General features: G+C 25.9%; 1 protein-coding gene across 1 annotated transcript in view; it reads left to right on the top strand.

The window, feature by feature from the left end:
• Positions 1-14,089, top strand: part of LOC129607939 (uncharacterized) — a 43,165-nt gene extending 29,076 nt beyond the window's left edge. Inside the window, exons 8-13 of the mRNA XM_055519206.1 lie at positions 1,366-1,424; positions 1,503-1,611; positions 3,485-3,674; positions 11,390-11,538; positions 11,626-11,741; positions 11,835-14,089. Coding sequence (XP_055375181.1) covers positions 1,366-1,424; positions 1,503-1,611; positions 3,485-3,674; positions 11,390-11,538; positions 11,626-11,741; positions 11,835-13,966 — 2,755 coding nt within the window. The 3' untranslated portion in view covers positions 13,967-14,089. The remainder of the gene's footprint in view (positions 1-1,365; positions 1,425-1,502; positions 1,612-3,484; positions 3,675-11,389; positions 11,539-11,625; positions 11,742-11,834) is intronic.
• Positions 14,090-14,911: the final 822 nt, after the last annotated feature.

The following is a 14,911-nucleotide window of genomic DNA, read 5'->3' as shown; positions in this document are numbered from 1 at the left end:
GCTATTAAAAACTCAGAGTAATTAGCCGTGTATTTTATAATATATTTAGTTTTTCTTTCCAATTACGTTAGCTTCAATTCAAACTATTAATATTTCATTACTAGCGGAATAAAGGAGCTTTCAAATTGCAAATGAATATTTAAGTAGGAGTATCCTTGAGTAAAGTCGTGAAACTATAATCTATTTTCTTTTTTATTTTTGTATTTGTTGTCTTCTAAATTGTTGAAATGTCGTCATTCAATACAATGTTTGAGAATTGTTATTTCTAGGATTATATTATGTACACATCATCAAATATCCTACATATATGCAATATATTGGGAGTGAACTCCTTTTTTTTTTGTTTTTTTGTATCATGACATTTTGAAATTAGATACCTATAGGAGATATCGGTCAGACTTTCTGTAAATAAACAAGTACCAAACTGTACAAGCCAAAAAGTAAAAATAAAACTAGGGAGAAAAAAACAAAAAATGAAGGAATGAAAGTTTATCCAATTTTAGATTGCTTGTTAAATGTCAACCTTTTTTTTTTGTGTTGATTTTTTTAGATGCTTTCAGAGAGACTAGAATTTTGTTTTTTATATAGACAGGCCCTGAAAATATATACAGAAGGATAGAAAGAAAAAAAAATGTGTAAAGCTTTCAACGCTTGTATTTTGGGGCGATGGAAAAATAACACTCTAAAATTTTTGTGATACACAAAAATAAAAGAAAAATGGTTGCTTTTCTGTTATAAATTGGTTTTTGTCTTTTTGTTTTTTAATTCAGATTCAACCATTAAAAATTAAAACAGTGACAAGAAGTTTTTTTCTCTTCGATAATTTTTTTTTTCATATATGAGTGTGGAAGAGTATTCATTACATGTGTTTTGTGTACAACAGTACAAAAACCCCTTTATACTATTTAGTTTGTATAATCCCTCTTATAAACTGAAGTGCTATTTGAAGGGAATCTAATACCAAAATGGAGGTATTGTGTTGTATGATGCTTTGATGTTTTTGTCTGCATGTGAAATACTATATAGCAGGATGTAGTGAAATACAGCTGTTTTTATTGCAAGTATGTAAAGAGTATAGCTTTAAAGGTTATTGTATATTTTACCGAAAAAGAATTCATTAATTAGGAGTAAAAATATTAAACACTTAAAATATATTATTTATATAATTTCAAGCTAGCTAGTATTTTTGGTTAAATTTCAAAATAATAAAAAAATTTGAAAAAACTAAGAAATTAACTATTTTTTAACTCCGAATTTTCTAACCCTAGTACCGAAACATTTTATTCAATTAAAATAAAAAAAAAATTAATTGTTAAATTATTTTCGAATCAATACAAAAATTATTGATTGTATTTTAACTTGCAGGTATGATTTGCTATTTGGTGTTACTGAATTGGAATCATACAACGTTCTAGATTCAATGGGTAATATTTTTATTATAAATTATTTTGCAAATAATTAATTAATTTTATATTTTTTTAAACAATTTTATTTATTTGCAGCTTTAGAAGAAGGACTCACCGAAAATGAACGCGATCAATTTTTACGATTTTATATGAATAGCCGTTATGACATACGACCTGATTTAGCGGTAGCTGCAACATTAAAACAGTTGAGTAAATTGCAATAGTATATAAATTTCTTGCAATAGGAAACTGGTATTCTTTCCACTTGTTTTTTGACCATCCTATCCGAATTGACCTATATTTAAAATTATTAAGCTAACTTTCATTGGCATTTTAACTAGAACGTCGAATATGACAATATAATCCCTGTAGGTTGTGAACATGTTCTTAATATAGCCATCTAATGAAATTCAGTCACGGGTTTTCTAAAGCAGTCACTTAATATTATACCTATATATTTTTAAAATAATTGACCAATATAAATAATATTTTAAAAGATTTATTCTGCACATAAATCGATATTCCTAGTAAATCGTAATTCTTCATATTATTTTAAATACAATGTTGTTAAGTAAAATAAATCGCTTGTCAATATTCAATTATTGGGGCTTCTTTGTATTTGCCTATGCTTAAGGTGTTTTTGTTTTATTTTTAAAATTCAATTAATATTTTTACTTTTATTATTCAAATTAGAAAACTGTAAGTAAATTTCAATATTATTTTTTCTGTCATAATAATGAAAAATAAATTCAAATATGCAATTATTGGAATAAGTAAGTGAGAAAAACCAATTGGTATAAGTAATAATAATCATTTATAATCTAATTATAAAATTTTATAGGAAACTCTTTCTTTTCATTCATTATTATTCAATTTGTAATACGATAGCACTAGTTGATATTTAGGTCATTCGTTATGGTAAATAATTTTTTGTTTCCTTCTATATACTTTATCATATTTTTTTATTATTTATTATCATAATTTGGATCAATATTTAAAGTATAAGTTGTAGCGGATTTAGAGAATTAAAATTGTAAAATATTTTTTTTTTTTAAAAATATAATTAAAGTGTTAGAAAGTTGCAATTTCTAGGTAGATACAGGAACCTGTTTACATTAAAATTTAAAATAATTTAATGAAGTTTGTAGTTGTTAGTAAGTTTGTAATTATTAGAATTAGAAAAAGGCCGTTCAAATTTTCTTTACGAAGGATGAGAACGTTGTACAAAAAAACATCTTTTCCCGCACTTACTAGAAGCTTACTTTGAAAAATTGTGTCCCACCAATAGTCTTAGTTCTAACAATTAATTTTTAATTATTTTTATAAAAAATTTTTTAAAATATTTATTTAATTTCTCTCTATTGAATCTTTCTGGTTTTCCGTAACATGACAGAGTAGGTTTTCTATTTTTATAATAGAACCTACATAGAACCTATATAGAATAAAATATAAAACGTGTTTAAAATAACTGTTATTTTAGTATAATTATCGTTTTATTCCTTATTTATTTACCAGAGAATTCTTTGTGACTCAAACTAAAGAACGTAGATTTAAAGATAAAAAAACTAATTTTAATTTAATAAAAAATCTAAATATAGAAAGAAAGAGACCTACAGGAGAAAATCCTTTTATATTTCATTAAAAAAGAAGAAAAGCAAAGATGATAAAGCACGTTCTTTTCTTTTTCTCTCTCTTCCCCCTAAATCCGATATTTATTTTTTTTGTTTTATAATATGCTGTTGAAAATAATTCACCACGAAGAATTAAGCCAGAAAACAAAAATTTTTTGGTATGCATATTATGTCTATTGGTTTACATTACATAATGTACTCTAATATCCCTATATAATATTTTATTTAATATCAACATTTGATCAACATGTGGTACCCCTTTTTACCGTACATACAAAAACACATGTATACAAAATATCATTTATAGTTGTCTCTTTACTATTACAAATATAACTTTTATATAAAATATAACAATAGCAAATTTCGATAATAATAACTATAATATAACAATAATAGTAGTAATAATAATAAAAAAATTATTTTTATTTTTCCAAAAAAAAAAAACAGGTATATGGATGTTTACAATAATCCTTCAAAAGCAACGAAACATGAACATCGTGATGTGGTTTTAGATATACTTTCAGATGCTAGAATTGTTGGTCCATTATTACAAACCGGTCTATTTCATGCTGATGTTAATCCTAGAAATTATATGTACGTTTTTGGACATAATAGTGAAGCTGGAGCATATTCAAATGTAAGTATTTTGTGAAAAGTTTTCTAAAATAACAAAAATATATTTTGTTTAGTTTACTTTCTATATTCCTTATACATACATATATTTGTATATGTGTTATATATAGATAAATTAATTTGTATATATATACATAGATGAGTATTATATAAAATGATAGGAATAGAAGAGATACGATTTTTTAGTAATAACAATAATAGCATAACGATGAAAATATAAAAAATTTTTAAATGAAAATGTACACATATTTTGAAAGTACCCCCTATAATAAAATTTCAATTTTACAGAATGTGTGCATTTGTTTGCATATAGGTAAAAGTTTTCGAATTAATATATACAATTAGATAGCCCAGTCGGATTTTTGTTATAAATTTTTGACTCACAGAAAATTTTATTTGAAATATTTGCAATCATAAAGAAAATGGAAAATTGTATATTATCAAAAACGCTTATACATAAAACATAGTTTAAATTACTCGAACGTATACACCCAAGGAAATAACACTAAAATCAAATCAACCAGAACCGACCTTAAGTTATACGAATTTTCCCTGAGAATCAATTTTCTAATACAAATTGATGAATAAATTTTATCCTACAACACCATAACGTTCTAACAATAATAGCCTATCTTCATAAGGTGGCAACCTGAGAGGATCAGACCAACCTCAATAGAAACAGTAGGACGATCGAATCTGACACGTATGCTCCTATTATTTAGTTGGTTAAGGGATAATGAATCCGGTACTTATAACACTCCAATTCAGCCAGAACGCGAACGGAGTTGCAAATTTTTATAATTTTCGAACATATTTTGCATATAGGTAACTACATATGTTGTTAAAAATTTCAATTTAAGTCTTATTGGGAAATTCAAAGGGCTATACACTGCAGAAAGAATGTATTCGCATTCAGTTGTTGTACATATAGATATATATGTACGTATATATCAAACAAATATTGTGTAATATGCATTAAGTTTTCAACATATTGTTGCAATATTGTATAACTTTAAAATATCTATAAATTTAGTGTACATCTAGGTCTACCTTATATCTACATAATACAGGAGTAGGTATTGGTACACAGAATTAATAATGAAGAACAATGAGAAACAAGTTTTGGTATTAGCATTTTGTTAGCCTATAAATATGCAAGTATACATAGGCTTAAGTAAACCATGTGATATTAATTCTTTTCAATTATTTTATTATTATTTTATTACTACTACTCGTAATCTAAGAGTGGCAAGTGCATGTATGTAGATTGTATAAGGATTAGACTATATGCAAGAGAATAGTTATGGCATAAATACTTAGGTCTTTTTTTTTAATTAATTTTTTTTTTTTAGACTTTAGGACTTAGGTTATTACATTGTTCAATATATTATAGTGTTTAGTAGGAATTTAATGATTCTCGTTGTATTGTCTAAATGCGTCTACATATTTTAGATTTTTTAATTTAATTAGCTTTTTATTTCATCACTATTCTATATAACAAAATGAATTAAAGTTTGTTTATTAAAAAGATTGAAACTTATTTATAGAAAAGCATATTTATATGATCTAGGATAACTTCATCTGGAAATTCAAGATTCTTTTGTTCTCATGAGTTTTAGAAAAAATGTTCAAATATTTTAAGAATATTAAATTTAGTGTTATTAAAAAAATTTAAAGCTATTTATGCTTTATGTATTTTTTGTTTTGTTGCCGCGATGCTTAATAGACCCTAAACGAACAGATGCATTCAACGAATTTTAACTGTCGGACAAAAAAAAAACGCATGAAACTTTTTTGTCGCGTGAATAAAAAAACAAAACTATTTTATTGAATGTTTTTTATGATGTCCTTTAATTTAAATAGCAGTTTTTATGTCTGGCTATTGACTTTCATTCCTGCCAAATTCCTGCATTCAATTTAAGAGGGAAAAAGATTAATCACGTAAATTAAACATTTAAAAATTTTTTAAATTGTAGTTTAAAGTTTATATTTTTAAAGGCTAAATTTTGAGTTTCATATAAGATGTCTGAAATTTTATTCGAATGCATTTAAAGTCGGACTCATTTAACTTTTTATAGAGCATAATTACATGAACTTTTAGAAATTTAAAATAGAAAATATCATGTAAAATATTGAAATTAAAAAAGATTCATTAAAATGCTTTACCTTAGGAAGAGTATGTCAGAAAAATTTTTAGTTTGTACATATTTTTTTGCGTAACCCACATTAAGTGTATAATATTCACTTTTGAGTCGGTGTCGAATCAGTTCCAGGAGTTACCCAGCTAGTTCACTGGATAGTATTTATTCTGCAGCCCAAAATCGTTTTTTCGGAATGTGGACTACGATTGAATCCAGAGAAAAATCCATTGCAAACTGCAAAATTATAGCTGCTAAAAATAAATTGAATTTCTTCCTTTGTTAATTTGCCGCTTTAATTTGTTTATAAATTTTATAAACTTTTATAATATCATAATATAAATATAAATGTATGTACAATATAATATATACTATGAATTATCCACCATATTTCATTGTTGTATAACAATATTAATTGTAATTTTGAATTTTTCATTATAATGACAATAATTTAAGTTATAAAATGAAATTATTATGTTTATTAAAATATTTAAATTATTATTTATGAGAATACAATGTTATTAAACTTAATATAACAGTTATACATACTTATTGTATATGCATATTGTATTAACATATACTGTAGAGTGTACACTATCATACACATATGTTATACAATATTTCGTATAACATAATTATTTATTTAATGAATATTCAGAGTTCAAATATAAAGTTCAAAACTTTAATCAGTGAAAAGGTGTTCAACCTGAGAAAAACTTATGAAAATTTTTAATTAATTTTAATTTTATATAAATATTATATTATTTTCTTCATTTTAATATATACCGATGTACCATATTATGTAAAATTATGTTATATTGTATAGATGTATAGCATACATATTTCATTTAATTTCAAATATTTTATTAGATGAAAATTTTATTATTTCATAATATGTTGAGAGCACCTAAAATTTTCACCTTCTGAATTCTGAATTAACAAATTGTTACAATTTGTAATAAATCAGAAGAAAGAAGAATATACATGTGTATGTAGTTTTTCTGAATCTCGCAAATAACAAGTGACAGATAGACATTGAAACACTTTTCTAACGTTTGCATTTTGTTATTAGAGTCAATGATTTTAGCAAATGCATATTTGAAATGCCATTGATTTGCAAAAAATATGTAGTTTAATGCTGTGTTTAATTTAAATTAGAAAGGATGTCATTTTTATTCGGTTTTGCATTCTGTGCCCTTAGTGAAGGATATTATTTTAACTTTGATCACTTCAAAATCCGACATTTCTTTAAAAATATCCGCCTGTTCGTCCGATTGCATGAAAAATGATAGCATAAACACCATTAAACTTTTATGAACTATTTCTTTTCTACAAATGACGACTGGTTTTGTATTAGTTCATTAATTAGTTAGAGAGGGGAGGTAGCGCATTAATCGCTGTCACTCAACACTAATACTCATATCGCCATCCCTCCATAAATAGCCCGCCTTCTATCTACGTAAATAATGAAGGGGTCAGCTGATATATTGCCCACCAACGCCAATTCGGCGATTGTTGCCATCGCAAGCGTTTCGGCTCAAAATACACTACTGTAGTTCGGCAGTCTAACAGATATCTCAAATCGCATTTCCTCATAGAATAATGCTGCTCGAAATGCATTGTATGTCTTAGAACCAATTTTGTAGATAAAGAAGTCTCCGGTACCAAATAATCAGAAGACCGCAGATTCTCCCATAGCCAATTCGTATTCCTCCAAAGTTTAACCGTGAGTGTAGCTTCTGGTCTTCAGAAAGCCCGCCATATGAAAAGATTATTTGAAGTCACATTCGTCCTATTTGTTCGTTCTTTGTGTACCATTCCAAAAAGCTAGTTGGGATAGCTGTAAAATAAGTTGAAGTGTTAATTTTAAATATTTTAATGTCAGATTGTCCATATGTATTGGGTGTAATTAAATCGGCTAAGATAAACTAAAAATGTTTTGCTTGTTTAAAAATCAGGTTTTTATTTAATTAGTTTTTGTGTGATTTTAAATTTTTTACCGCAAAACTTCGAAAATTTTCTGCTTAAAAATTTTATTAAAGTTAATCAATAAGTTTTCCACCATATTTTCGGGATTGTAATGTTTAAAGCATCCATTCCCAAAACAACCTTTAATTTACGTACGTACATAATATTAAAATTTTAATATCTTTTCACTAAGAATATGAAAAATTTTTGATTTTAACTTAAAAAAAAAAAATTCCTTCAAATATAAGGCAATTTTTTATTTATTTAACCAGAAATTGCAAAACTATAATCCAAAAAAGAAAAAAAGAAAAAAAAAAAACAGAAAAACAAAAAAAGTATTTTCATTCAAATAAAAAACAATCTTAAAATAAAAAACTAAGCAAAAAAAAATTCCATTTTTTTTTATTCATAAAGGAAAGAATTTTAAATATAAAAAAAACTTCCAAAATTATCTGGTAACCTATAACATCGCATCATAAAAGAACTTTAACCTTGTGACTTCAAAATTCAAATCACTTTGTATAAGGATTCATAAAAAATTAAAGTAGAAAGAAGAAAAAAAGGAAAAGAAAAATCAGAAAAAGAAAAAACGAAAAAAGAAAAATTTGAAAGGGAAAACAAATTATCCTTTATAACTTTGTTCTCTTACAAAATATTACATAAAAAAAAACAACAATAAAACAACAAAAAAAAAGAGAACAAAAAAAAAAAAACAAGATGAAATTTTCATTCACTGAAGAGGCTATAAATCACAAAGACGCAGAAATTTTTTTTTTTTCACAAAACTTAAGTTACTCATACGTGTGTGTTTGCTTGTGTGTACAAAAGTAGTTATAAGTCAAACTAAAAACTCAACCTTCTTGATATTTTTCTATATATACAACTTTCTCTATTGCTAATATTAAAAAATATAAAGAACTTTAAAATATTTGCATTTTAGAAGATTTAAAATCTAACTATGAAAAAAAAAGAGAACAACATGAAAACTTTTGGTATAGCTGTTTGCATCATACGATGATGATGATGATTTGGGTCTGATATGATGATGGTGATGTCTGTTGCAAAGTAAACAAAATATAAATTTTCCAAATAAAAAAAAAAAACAAAAATTCAGTTTTGTTTTTTGGAGCAAAATCCCCAAGGTGTTCAAGCAATGATAACATGTGAAAAAAAAAAAAATCAGAAAAATCTAGTTCTATGTACTATGTGCTTATAGGTAGGTTCTAGTCTACATAGAATCAGATTCGTGTAGTCATGCTTTAGCACATACAATATACATGTACTGAAGGAAAGATGCACGTAATAGAGGCAAGCAAAGTTGTTAAAAAATATTTGGATACTTTTTTTTTTAATGAATTTTGTGTTGCTCCTCTTTTTTCTTCTTTTTCTGTTGTTTTTATAACTAACGTGCTCTCTAACGCATAATGTCACATATATTTATATAAATATGAAAAAATGCATAGAAAAAAGAAAAAAATAGGAACAAATTATTGTTAACCTGTTTGAAATATTGAATAGGATTACCACATTCTACTAAATGAATTTTAAAAATTTTTAAAGAATTAGAGTCAAGAATAAGAGGCTGCAGAGAATTACGAAAATTTTCGTTTTGGAACATGTTTCCGAGTCTGTTACAAAATGTTCGTAAAAGTAGTAACATGTTACTACCGCAAGTAAAAACATGTCACAAGACTAGCGATTGCCGGCATGTGATATGCTGAATTTGTCTTATACAGGAGTGGTCCATCCGAAATATTCATTGTGGAAGAATATGTTATGTTGGTTAAACCGATGTGGAAGTTTGTTTAGGAAAATTTGCTCTTAACATGATTTCATAGACGTTAATGTTGGTAGGTTGGCTAGTTGATATGGTCGATGCAGCAGGTTTGCTACCATGACCCCGTGGTCAACAGATCGTCATTAAGTGCACGATTACAGGTGACCTATCTAAACCACCAGGTTCTTTTGAAGCATTTTCCAAAATCCCCGGTGCCAATTTTCAATATCTCGCTCATCCATTCTGGCTCCCTGAGCCGGATCCTCGCAGAGATAGTGAAAAATTGTCTTGTTCTTATCAACTTCATGGCAGCTACCACACGTCTTATGGAAGGCAATTTTAGCTTAGTCATATGCTCCCAAGTAGACTGCCATCAATACGAAAAACTGCTTTAACTTGATAAGGGAAAAAATATTTTGTGATGTTTGACCTCCCTTTTCATTACAATTAATTTTTTTTTGCACTCTACCTACCTACCTCGTTTCAAAATTTTGTAATATAAAGTACTTTTGTTCTTTTGAGAATCAAAAAATTTCTATTCCGATTATTTTCAGAGAATTTCTACACAAAGTTAATTAAAAGTTTTATAACTTTACGATATTAAAAGTACCGGAACTTTAAAAAGTGTCTCAAACTTCCGATCAAACTCTCGGTTTTCTGGCAATCTTGATTGTGTTGCGCACCCAATTATCCTATACTTACATACGTACATTATATAAAAAAAAATTCACTTTATTAGTAAATTTTTGCATGAAATTCTGCATAACACAAAATTCACAATATTTAGGTCGGTCTTTATGGTGTGAACAAAATTATGTACAAATATTATTCCTATACACACATAGATATGTATATATGTTTGCGTGTATATTATGTATAAAATTGTGGCATAATGTATAAATAAAGTTTTATTTAATATTCAACTACAATATACCAGATAGTATTATTAAGTTCTGTAAAATATTTAACGATGCGCTAAAGGTGACAAACAAAATTTTTATCAGGTATTCATAATTTACCAAACATAATTTTCCTCTGCATATGTATATTTTAATGTATATCACTATATTCATATAGTTAAAAAAGGCTAAAACCCAAAAAAATGATGGTTATCATTAAAATTAGGTTAGGTTTTTGTTTTTTTTTGTCCTTTTATACATTTTGAAGGTGAGTATTCTCAGGGAAGCTTATAACATTTTATTTTGGATATTTTATTTTTGTTATTTTCGGTTTTCCTCTTTTAACTTTCATTTTGTAATCTCATAAATAGCGGATTGTTTGAACCAAAGGTTTTATTTTAGGAATTATTGTGCAAGTACACGTTATTGCTCTATATTAATATTTATAGTGCATTATGTATAAAATATGTATTAGTGCCTTAAATTAATAGTTGTATACAGCTATAATTTTTATTGTTGAAAATTTTAAAAATGAACGTTTTGTTAAATGAATCTCTGCTACCAATTTTAAAGCTGTTAGTTGTTTTTGTATAACAGTTTTAAAATATGGTTGGAAAAAATATTTTCGAGGATATTAGATTAGGCGCAATATCGATGAATTTACTCGTATATTTTTTATTGTTTTTTTAGATCGAAATCTGAGTTTCCGTCGGGGTCTGAAAATATTTAAAGAAAACTTTTTGAACCATTATTAGTAGTTGATACTCTATTATTAATAAGTAAATTTTAAAAAATTATCGAAAAATTATTCTCAACATAAACAGAGATACTTATATATATTTACATTTAAAATAAATACAATTACTCTTTAACCGTCCTCCATCCACTCATTTTGATAGCATTTTTTCTAAAAAAAATTTCTTTTTTATATTTTTAGCTTCCTCATAGTGTTGTTGGTGAGGAATTAGCATTTGTATTTGGAGCACCTCTAGCTAATGTTGGCCCGTTTCATCAAAAATATACCACTTCAGAAAAACTACTTTCAGAAGCTGTTATGACATACTGGACAAATTTTGCTAAAACTGGGTAAATTTAAAATATTTTTTATTAAAAGTAGAACCCAAAATAATAATTTTATAATATAAAAACAATATTCTTTTAAAATAATTGTAGAAATCCAAAAGCACCATGGAAAGGAGGATTTATAAATTCACATAAAATGGAATGGGCACATTATGATGTAGATTGGCCTGAATTTAATAAACGTAATCAATGTTATGTTAACATTGGTATGTTATTAATCGATTTTTATTATTATTATTATTTTTTATCTGTATAAAATTTTATAGAATGAAATTGAAATCTTATTTATAATCCTTTAGGAATACCACCATCATTGGAAATGAAATATCGTAATATTTATATGAATTTTTGGAATAAAGAACTTCCAAATGAATTGAATGAAATTGCAGCAATGCAAACAAAACCAAAAATACATTTTTATCCACCAAGCAATAATGGTGCCATAACAAGAAATAATTATAATCGTAATGATGATAATATTATTGCTGGTCATATACAAAAATTTCCATCAAATATGGCTCATCAAGGTAACGTTGGTGGTGGTGGCGGTTCAACGAAAATTGAAAATCCAATTCATGAATTAAAAATGTTAATGAAAGAGGAACAAAATTATTTGGGATATGGTGGTGAAGGTAGTATTGGTGGTGGTGGTGGAAATAATGCTAACAATAATAATAATTATAATAATGGTTATTCTCCAATTGATAATATGTTAAATGCCCAACCTACTTTTGGTATCACACATTATAAATCATCTGAATCATCTAAAGATCCAACAACATCATTGAGTAATTATGCCAGTGAGCCTGAAGATTTACCGAGAGATATTCTTCGATCTGAAGGTGCATTGCATATACTGATCGGATTGATTGTGTTATTTTTAATATTAAATATAATTATTTATTCAACATTTTTATTTAAAAGGAAAAAGAAAAATTCAAATCAAACGAATAGAAAAGTTGGCGGTTTTATTTCATATGATGGAACGAATGATGATGATTTAAAACGTTCCAAAACAAATGATGGTGATGACAGTTATATTTTGGATATGGTGAAAAGGCCTAATGGTTATGATTATGTTAAAACAAAAAGCTTATCATTAAATGGTTTTAAAATCACTCGACAATTGAGTACAAGTACAGTTGATGCGCATGCTAAAGTATCTGATTGGATGTCAAATGATATTGATAAAAATAGTTCTGTTACAAAAAGTTCAATAAAAACTTCTCCTTCGTTTTCACTTAAAACTCGTAGCTTTTTAAGGCGTCCACATAAAGTTAGTGTGGCGATTGATGCTACACCTCAAGCTCGAAGCGATAGTATTTTAAGGCAGGAACCTATTGAAATATCAAAATATAAAGGAACAGATAACACTAGAAGTATAATTATTTGTCAAGAAATCGATGTTGATGTTGATATGTTGGAACCGGAAACATACAATGCAACACAAAATTTAGGTCTTTATGGTTATACAACTGCAGCGACAAGAAATGATTTACAAAATCAGGAAAAACGATCCTCTGGTGAATCTCCATACATATCAGCTTTTAATTCACCACAAACTTTTAACGACGAACAAATCACCAGTTTTATTGATGATAATCGAAGTGATATTAATGTATCAACATTAAAGCAGAATGAACGTGACAAATATGATCCAAGAAATAAATTGGGAATATTAGCAGAAGACAGTAGAAATTATCAAAATGTTGGTTTACCTAATGATAATACAAAATGTCAGTTATCATTAGCAACTTCAATAAACAAAATGCCACCAGCACCACCACCACGTACTATGTCAACACTTCGACAAATACCACCATTACTACATCAAAGAGAAAGTTCAGTAGATATAACAACATCACCGTTAGCAATAGCAAAAGACTGTAGTCCAGATGAGGCTGAAGAACCACCAATTACTGAAAATACATTAATTGTTGGTCCATTATTACCAAAAACACATGAAAATTTATATTCAACTCTAAAAAAGAAACCACAATCACAAAAAAAATTAAATTTAAATCAAATTGAAGAGACTGTTATAAATGATGAGACTGTTTGTAAAAATGAAAATGAAAATGAAAATACAACTGTAATAGAAATTTCTCCAAAAATTGATTTAGATGATAAAAAATTAATAAAACCATCTGGTATTAAACCACCAACAATTTATCCATTAAAAACAGCAGCTGAATTAAAAGAAATACAACAAAATAAAAATAATCAAAATATAGGAACTGGAAAAATATCATTGCTTGGTATGGCTAAAATGAATAAAAATATTATTGAAAAATCAAAAATACCACAATTAAAAACAACTGAATCACGACAGCATAAATATCGTGATAAAAGTAAAAGTATAGATTCATCATCATCAGAATCAAGTTCAAGCACGGAAACTGTTAAAACAGAATTAAAACAAATTAAATAGTGTTAATTATATAATATTTTATTGTAAAACCATTATAGTATTTAATTATTTACAAAACAATAATACATTTTATTTATTATTTTCATAATAAATTAATTAAAATATTAATATGTATTAACCATATTATAATACCACATATTATTTTAAAATAATAATTTTTGAAATCATTTTATTTGAATTTAAAAAATAATTTAAATAATAATAAATTTTCATTTTCCAAGAAAATGATTACTGACTGTAAATATTTATTATAAATGTATGTATAACTTTAATAAGACTTACTTATTAGATTGCATTATTGTTATATAATAAAATATTGTATAACAATTAAATTTTAATATTGCCAAAAAAAGAAATATGATTGTAGAAAACGGAATGTACAAGAAAGGATAAAACAAAGTAAAAAAAAAAATTAAAATAAAATAATAATAATTTTTTAATTAATTTAATTTTTATTTTTAATTAATACTTTGAATTCTTTAATATTTATATTATTTAAATTGCATATAATTAATATACAATAATTTATATTTTAATGAGCTAATAATTTATATGATGTGAATATAAATTTTTGATTAAAAGATATAAAAAAAATGTATATGTATGTATATAGATGAAAAGTATATTATAATAATTCACAATATCCATGTATAACAGATAAAATATTGGAATAAAATCTAAAAGTTAAAATATTTAATAATATAATAATTCTAATGTTTTCAATTATGTAAATCAAAATTCATTCAATAGCATTTATCAAAACAAAAAATTTTTTTGATGAAAATGATTTCTGTGTGTAGAATCAAATGTAAATAAAAAGTTTACATATTTTCTAAATTTATAAATGATTAAAAATGCTCAAAGCAATTTTTTCTTTTGTAGGACAGCAAAAAACGATATTTGGTTCTACACTTTCTGAGATATTATAGAGAGAATTTCATAGTA

This window comes from Condylostylus longicornis, unplaced genomic scaffold (assembly GCF_029603195.1).
Source record: "Condylostylus longicornis isolate FDR11 unplaced genomic scaffold, ASM2960319v2 ptg000030l, whole genome shotgun sequence".
Taxonomy (NCBI): domain Eukaryota; kingdom Metazoa; phylum Arthropoda; class Insecta; order Diptera; family Dolichopodidae; genus Condylostylus; species Condylostylus longicornis.
Note: the sequence above shows the minus strand (reverse complement) of the source record. Positions and strands in the feature narration are given on the sequence as shown.